The sequence below is a fragment of the Arachis ipaensis genome, chromosome B6 (genome assembly GCF_059453495.1).
Source record: "Arachis ipaensis isolate K30076 ecotype BB chromosome B6, ASM5945349v1, whole genome shotgun sequence".
Lineage (NCBI taxonomy): Eukaryota > Viridiplantae > Streptophyta > Magnoliopsida > Fabales > Fabaceae > Arachis > Arachis ipaensis.
Window position 1 is genome coordinate 100191145 of NC_142441.1, and position 8509 is coordinate 100199653.

The following is an 8509-nucleotide window of genomic DNA, read 5'->3' on the forward strand; positions in this document are numbered from 1 at the left end:
ATCGGTTAAATTTTGATTAAACCTCAGTCGAACCAATAAATTATTAAACCAGTAACCTCACTAATTTATTGACCAGTCCGGTTCTCACAACCTTGGTTACGCCTTTTTCATTTATTTCTGCGATAATCTTTCCGGGTTTCTGGACGAGTAAAAGTTACATTACTGTATTATGATTTTAAAGGATGGCTTAAAACACTCGAGCATAATATTGAATCTTCCGAATGTCTGTTATGTGTAATCCATTGATTCATGGCAATTCTCTATCTGCATAGCTTCAGTTCAAGTTATTACTAACACTATCATGACTGATGATGATTTCCTTTAATTGAAAGCACGGGAAATCAGGCATAAATAAACATGCACTTAAAGTAACAGTGAGATCATTATTGAAATAGAAAATTTACACAGCTCCTCACTTCAGATAAGAAAGGCACAACACACCCATGACTCGTATATTTAATTATTTACATAGCTCAGTTGCTAATATACAGTGATGAAGACACCAACAAAACCAAAATCAATCACATCAATAAAAAAAGACTCGCCTTGCCTCAACCCTCCATACACGTTCTGTTCATTATTCAACGTGTCACATCACCCATCCAAACGGACTATTCAAATTGCGGTCCCCACAAACACTGACTCGCGAGATTTTTTTATCGATTGCTTGCAGCCAGGGGCGAGAGGTGGGGCCCACTTTGTCGTAGCCATCGTGGAAGCAGTTTTACCTTGACCAATATTACTGCGCCACGTGGATCTCGGGCTCACCGGCTACCCACGACTTGGACCTCCTTCCTGACGCGAACCGCATCATTCCTCCCAAACCAGGCGGTTCACCCTCCGACACGCTATTTCGCGTGACTGACTCCGCAAACGACGCGTCAGTCATCCTATCCGTGCTACGCCGTGGCCGCGCCTTCGACGACGCCTCAATAACCGTGCTATTCTCCGCGGATGAATCCGCACCCGGAAAAGAAACGGGTTTTCTGTCTGGTTTATCTCTTCGACCCGTGCGGAAAATTGCGCGGAAACTCTCGAAGAAACCGAGTTTTTTGCGTGTTCTGGCCGGTTTCTCGTTTTCGGCGACGGAGGAGGATCTCCGGGAGTTTCTCAACCTTCGATTACGATCGCGCTTGGATCTAACCCTTCCCATGCAAGACACCTTGGGCGACGATGGTTCGTTGAGCGATGACTCCGATTTAGCGACGGAGGAGCTCCGCTTTGGAAACAGCCCGGAGTTTCCTAACTTGTGGTTGCGACGGTGCTTGGAGTCGACGAAGCTAGGTTTCTGAGGCTTCGGAAGGCCAATGATTGCTGCCTTGGATTTGATGTTAAGAGAGAATCTCTGCGAGTTGGAGTTGGTGTTGTTGGCGTTGACGTTAGGATTCAGGTTGGTGGAATTGGAATTGGAGTTTGAGTTTCCTTTTGTGGAATCCTTGCGCTCATAGACGGCGTTGCGGTCCCACCAGTCGTATTCTTCGTCTCTGGAGAGCCAAAATGACTCCGGCGGCGAATCAGGGTGAGGCTCCGGAGGATAAATATGGGCGTCGGCGTCTTCGTCGGCGGTGGCTAGGGACTCGCAGGTGATTTTGCGGTCGGTGGACCCGCCGGCGCAGGCTGAAACGAGTGTTTCCAAATCAACCTGTGGCATGGTAGTTAGTGAATGTAGAAAGTGAAGAGAAGGAGTTGGAAATTAGAGAGATATTTGGACGCAAGTGGTAGGAAAGAAAAAGAGATTTGGTTTGAGAAATTGTGGGTGGCGTTGGATGAGAATAGAGGCACTGTGACAGAATGAATAAATATTATTTGTGTTTGGACAATGTAGGGAGGCTTTTTCAACTTGCCTATTCCCTGCTATACCCGAGCTTTTGTTCTTATTTCATTATTTTAGTTTTTAATCATTTAATGTCCAAACATTATAGTCTAGCTATTTATTTTGATAATTTATTTTTGTATCAATGAAAATAATAATTTTTATCTATAGTCAACTAGCTATAGTTCAAATGGTATAGTCTCTCCATACTTATCTAGAAGTTGCGAGTTTAAATCTTTCTATCTTTGATAAAAAAAAAAAATAATAATTTTTATCCATAACAATATATAATGGCAAAATCTATTTTGGTGTCAAAAATTCTTTTTCAATTTTGCCCTTTTAAATTAGACGAGAAAAACAAATTGATACATCTAAGTGTTCTAACTAATATGACAATTCGTTGAAAGATATCACAAATATACCCATAATTACTGCTCAGAAATAACAGATCGAATGGTGATAACATGGGTAGAAATTCTATATATTTATTTAATTAATAATATATTTTTTTAGTTTTGATTTAATAAACCTTCAATTATTATCCTAAATAATATCTATATCTACAATATATAACGGGAATACAGAAATTTGGTATTCAATTCCTACTTCCTATTTTACCCATGTTTCTTTCTTATTAAAAAATGGGTTTACCCACGATAGAGTTTACAAAATGATTCACTTTTAATAAAAAAAAAATGTGACTACGTACTCACTTCTTTTTATTTTTTTAATTAAAAAAATTAGCTTTACCCTATGATAGAGTTTAAAACGGATTTATTTTATTTCAGATAATAACATAATTTATTAGTATTTTATTACAAAATTAATTAAATTATAATACACGGTTTACATATTTCTGATGTCTATTGTTTATCTTTAAAAAAAAATTACATATAAAAGATTAGGCCTTAACCAAATCTATACTAATATATAATGGGTTATACTAATGTATAATGGGATAGGGAACTTTGGTATCTAATTCCTTCTTTTTATTTTACGCTGTTTTTTTTTTGTTAAACACTGAATTCAATATAACAAATTGTTACTACTTCCTCCATTTTTTTATTCTTTTTTTTATCGAAAAAAATTTAACCCACAGTAGAGTATCAAATTGATTTACTTTTAACTCCACGACATATTTTAAAACTGATTTATTTCCAATAAAAAAACTGCTACCACCACTACGTACTCAATTTAAAAACCGCTCACTTTTAATAAAAAACTATTCCACCTTCAGTCGAACTTAATCCCAAGAGAATTAAATTATTCTCTCACTTTCAATTTTGATTTATTGTTTACATGAATATTGCTTTGGTGAATGGTGGTGATTAAAATTAAACCTTATATGTTTTATTAATCCTGAACTACAATGGTGAATTGTTACTATTGCATTGAGTTCAATTGTTGAATTTTCCCTTTTATACTTTGGCAATTCTTTATCTTGATGATGATGAGTTTGAAGAACTTCTCGAAGGACTTCCTCCTCCTACCCTTGATAATAAAGATGGTAATACGTAAGTTTGTGAAACTCGTGAAGATTTTATGATTGATGAAGAATAGAATGACTATTAAATGACTTACTTATATTTTAGTTAATTTGTTGTTCATTATAGTAGTTTGGTTGGTTTATTTGCTACTTGAATTTATTTTAGTGTCATATATACTTGTGAGTTGTGAATTTATATTTTGATTTTTGAGTTAAGTTGTAAATTTGTGTTGAGTTATGACTTTTGACTTGTTATGGTATATATTAGTTATAGTCTTATGGGTAATTTAGTTTATTTGAGATTTATTCCATTATTTGTGAAATTCATTTTTTCTATTAAATTTACATTAATTTTTATATTTTACGAGTTACGTTTATATTCCGTATTACGATTCAACGAATTACAATTCTAAACTAGCTTAGCGAGTCGAGGTAAAAGCTACGAGTTCACTACCTTGCTCATATGCATTATTAATAAAGAGTTAGTGTTTATAAGAGAATGGATTGGTAGCACCTTACTTTTATCATGATTAATGAGCGGAAATTGAAGCTCACGGATATCGGCAAGTACACCGGATCACACAAGTAATACCACAGTGAGTGGATATCATTTCCACGAGGTTTATAGGATTGAGCAATCAAATGACAGATTAAATACCTAATTAGATTAATATATAGAACCTAATTTGAAAGGAGAAAGATTGAGTCTTGCTGAGATCTTGAGAATCTTGAATGCTTGCAGACAGAAACTTGAATGTTGATTTGAGAAGACAGTGATGATAAGAGTTAAGGGATTCAGAGATGTTTATGCTCTTAGAGAAATCAAACCTTGTTTACTTATTTTAAAGTTGCAAAGATCTTTCACGATAAATCTTTAGTAATTGATTTCCAATCCCTTGGCTCATCAGTTTTTCAAGTATTAATTAGTTGTCAATTAATTAATCAAGCGATTAAGCATAAAAGCTGATTTTAAATTCAAATAAGATTTAAAAGTAGTCCTTAGGTCGAATTATATGTCATGTATTCAAACTAGTCATGTCCAGCTAAATCTTAAAAGAAAATAACATTTTCAAAAGTTGTTCTAATCCAAATTATATGTCAATTATTCAAAATTAGAGTGATTAAAAATCATGCATGTATTGCACACTAATTGAACCACTATCCCTAGTCGAATTCAAAAAGTCATATGAAAGAGTTTTCAAGTTTTAATTCAAATATCAAATTTTTTAATTATAATAAATAAATTCAGAAGAGATTAGTATAACTTTCAATCTACTAATCCAAATGAAGAACCAATACCTCAATCATTAAATAGATCAATACAAGACTTCAAAATAAAGTAAAACTAGATTAATAACCCATAGAAAATATAAATAGAGCTCCCAACCCTTTGACAGATGATTAGTTACCCATGAAAAAGTGAAAGAAAAATGAGATAAGGATATTACGAAGGAAATTGGATGATCCCCTTTGTGAACAAGTGAAAGAGCGGAAGATTGATGGTTTAGAGGTCATAGTAAACTCTCGTTGTAAGTATAATTACTAAACCAAGCAATCAACCTTTCTTGCAAACGTTTTGGTTGTCACAAGTAACAAACCCCTAAATAAATTGATAACTGAAGTATTCAAACCTCGGGTCGTCTTCTCAAGGAACTGCAGGGAAGTATGTTCTTATTATTGGTTATGGAGATTGTAAATTGGGGTTTTGAGAATGAGGAGCGAATAGTTTAATTAGCAATTAAAGTAAATGAAGAACAAGTAATTTAAATGGCAAGTAAAATAAACAAATGACTGTAAATACTTTTGGCAATGTATGAGAAATTAGAGGTCCTATCCTAGTTATCCTTATCAATGATGATGAGAATTGAATCTTAATTCCACTTTGTTAACCTTTACTAAGATAAAGGAAGGTCAAGGGATTAATTGGTTTGATCTTCGAATCCTATTTATTTCCTAAGAAAAGATTGAGATTATTGAAGTTCAGTTTAATTAACAAAGATAACAATTATCAATCATGTTTGAGTTTGATAACTCCTGAGTTACTGATTTCTTAACCAAGACCAAAAAGGGGAAAAATAAATCTACTGGAATAAAAATGTCTTCAGATGGGAATAACAATAATGTAAATAAGAGAAAGCAATATTAAACTGAAATACCTCAAATAACATTAATTCAAAGATGTAATCTGTAACATGGAAGAATTCATAAATTAAATTGCAACATCAAATAATCAACTAAAGTAATGGAATGAATAAAAAGTGAAAGGGAAGCTTAAAGTAAAAGAATATTGAACCTAGGATCGAGAGTCACTCCTAAAACTAAGAGAAATCCTAAATCCTAATCCTAAGAGAGAAGAGAGAGGAGAGAACCTCTCTCTAAACTAAATCTAAATCATCAAAACTAACTAAAGTGGAGACTCTCCTTTGAATGGATGCATTCTCCCACTTCATAACCTCTGGTCTATGTCTTCTGGACTTGGATTTGGGCCAAAAAGGGCTTCAGAATTCGCTGGAAGCGTTTTCTACAATTTATGGTGCGTGGCCTCTGTCACGCGACCGCGTGGGTCACGCGGTCGCGTCATTCGGAGTTTTCCTTGGCACGCGGTCGCGTCAGTCATGCGACCGCGTCATATGTGTTCTGCTCAAGGCGCGCGGTCGCGTCAGTCATGCGGCCGCGTCGCTGCTTCTTCGCGCTTGGCATGCGTCCGCGTCACCCATGCGATCGCGTGGATGCCAGTTTCTTCACAAACTCCGTTTTATGCTTTCCTTCCATTTTTGTATGTTTCCTTTCCATCCTTTAAGTCATTCCTGCCTTAGAAGATCTGAAACTATTCAACACACGAATCATGGCATCGAATGGAAATAAAGGTAATTAAAATAATTAATTTTAAAGCATAGGAAATATGTTTTTCACATACATCACATAATAAGGAAGGAAAAGTAAAACCATGCAATTAATATGAATAAGTGGGTTAAGGATTGAATAAATCACTCAGATTAAGCACAAAATATATCATAAAATATGGGTTTATCAACCTCCCCACACTTAAACAATAGCATGTCCTCATGCTAAGTCCAAGAGTAATGTTAGGTTAAAGTGGTGGAATGCCATACAATGCAATCTAATCTAAATGCAACTATCTAAATGAATGATGCATCATGCAATTCTTATTTTTATTCACTTGTATATGAAGCTTACATGTAGTTGAATTAATTCACATTCTCAAGGAGTTATATATATATAGCCAAACCTTAGATAATGATAAAGCAATTTTACAGTTGAGATGGGAGAGAAAAAATATTTTATAAACTTGCAAGACAATTAATAATTCAAACAGGGATATATGTTAATGAGCTATTGAACCCTCACTGGATTTTGTGTTTAACTCTCTAATCACTCAGTGTTTATTGGGTTAATCACTCTATTCTTCTTTTTATTCTTACTTTCTATAATTTTGTTCTTCATTTAACCAATCAACAATTATAGAATATAGACATACAAAAGTCATGAGGTCTTTAATTAAGGTTGTAATGGGGCCAAGGTAAAGGTAAGGGTATATGTATAAGGCTGAGTGAGCTAATAAGTGAATCCTTAATCAGTCTGAGATCTCACCTAACATACATACTTTCTAAAGCAAAGCTTCTTTACCTATTTTCCCATATTTTCTCACTTTTGATGTTACATGCTCATGCCTTAATGTTTATTATTTCTATCCCATGTGCATTGCTTTGTTTCACATTTGGGGAATTCTTTTGTGTCCCCTTTATTCATAACACTTTTTTTAATGCACATGGTAATTCAATTATTTTGATTTCACATAAGCATGCTTCCCAAAACTTTTATTTTGAATTATTTTATTCTTTTCAACTTTTCTACCTTTTGTTTTTATCATCCGTGTTCCCAATAGGTTTTCCCACTTTTAAACCATACATAATTTTCTATCTTAAGCTAACCAAGGATTCAACTTGGAATTTTTATTTTGTCTTTCTGCTTAAGGCTAGTAATGTGGCTGATAGAATAAAAGGGGATTTAAAGGCTCAAGGGGGCTAACAAGGGTAATGTAAAGGGTAGGCTATTTTGAGATAAGTGAGCTAAAATCAAATAATGGCCTCAATCACTCTCCTGGTATGTATTTCTATTCTATAATCAGACATATAGATTAAAACAAAATAAAGAACATCAGAAAAAAAAGAAGGGCAGAACACACAGGAATAAAATATTATGGTTTGAATGTAACCATACAATTAAGCTCAAAACTCACAGGCTGTGTGTTCTCTAGCTCAAAAATCATTTATCACTTATGTATGTCATGCAGGTTTAGTTAAAAATTCCCATTATTCTCAATGTAAAACTTATATTGAATGGCTTTAAAGTTCTAGTATTTCTCCTTGATGAAATGTTGTTAACTAACTAACATGTAATGCTATATATACAAGGTGTGTGGATTGTTTCTATTATGTTCAAGTTCCTAGTTTACTTCCTTTTTATATTTTTCAATTTAAACAAAGCTATCTTATGCTAAAAAGGGTAAACTATATTAATTGATCCACAATTTCTATAACTAATAAGTTAGAATTGCAACTAAAACTAAATGGATAAATTATGAACTAAAGTACAACATAGAATAAATACATAAAAATAGCAATATATATAAGTACTGAGAAAATAAAAATAAAAATAAAAAGAAAATACAGAAAAGTAGCAAAATAAATAAAAAGAGTATGTAGTGGTTCACCAAAAAAAAGAATGCCAGAGATGGCGACCTCCCCACACTTAAAATGTAGCATCGTCCCCGATGCTCACTCAAGCAGGGTGTGAAGGGGTGTCATCACTGGAAGGGTGGGTAGCTGGGGTCTCTGTGGTGGTGGTCTGAGGATCAGCCTACTGCAGAGGAGGTGCTGACTGAATAGGGATCTCGGGGTCTACAGCCTGAATCTGAGGTGGAGCCTCCTGATGTGATGCTGCCTGCTCTGTGCCTGCCTGTGCAGCCTCGCTCTGGGGATGGGTCTCTGCCTCGTGATCATCCGCCTCCTCCTCAGATGCCTCGGATGGTGTGTCAGGCTCGGAGGAGATGTCGCCAGAGCGTATCATCAGCTTCAGGTGCTCACAAGCGACGCTCCATCTGGTCAAGCTGTCAAAACAGGCGGTGCACTAGATGATAGATGGGCTCTAGGGCAGGTGGAGGTGCAGTGGTGGTGGCATGGGTAGCT

The 8509-nt window shown here is 35.0% G+C and overlaps 1 protein-coding gene across 1 annotated transcript; it reads right to left on the bottom strand.

Moving 5' to 3' along the window:
- Positions 1 to 363: 363 nt before the first annotated feature.
- Positions 364 to 1850, bottom strand: LOC107604642 (uncharacterized). Its single transcript, XM_016306273.3, has one exon. It carries the CDS (start codon positions 1649 to 1651, stop codon positions 740 to 742), a length of 912 nt encoding a protein of 303 aa, XP_016161759.1. The 5' UTR covers positions 1652 to 1850; the 3' UTR covers positions 364 to 739.
- Positions 1851 to 8509: the final 6659 nt, after the last annotated feature.

Excerpts from the sequence above, each read along its gene's own strand:
- LOC107604642 (XM_016306273.3), bottom strand. The coding sequence starts at position 1,651 with ATGCCACAGGTTGATTTGGAAACACTCGTTTCAGCCTGCGCCGGCGGG.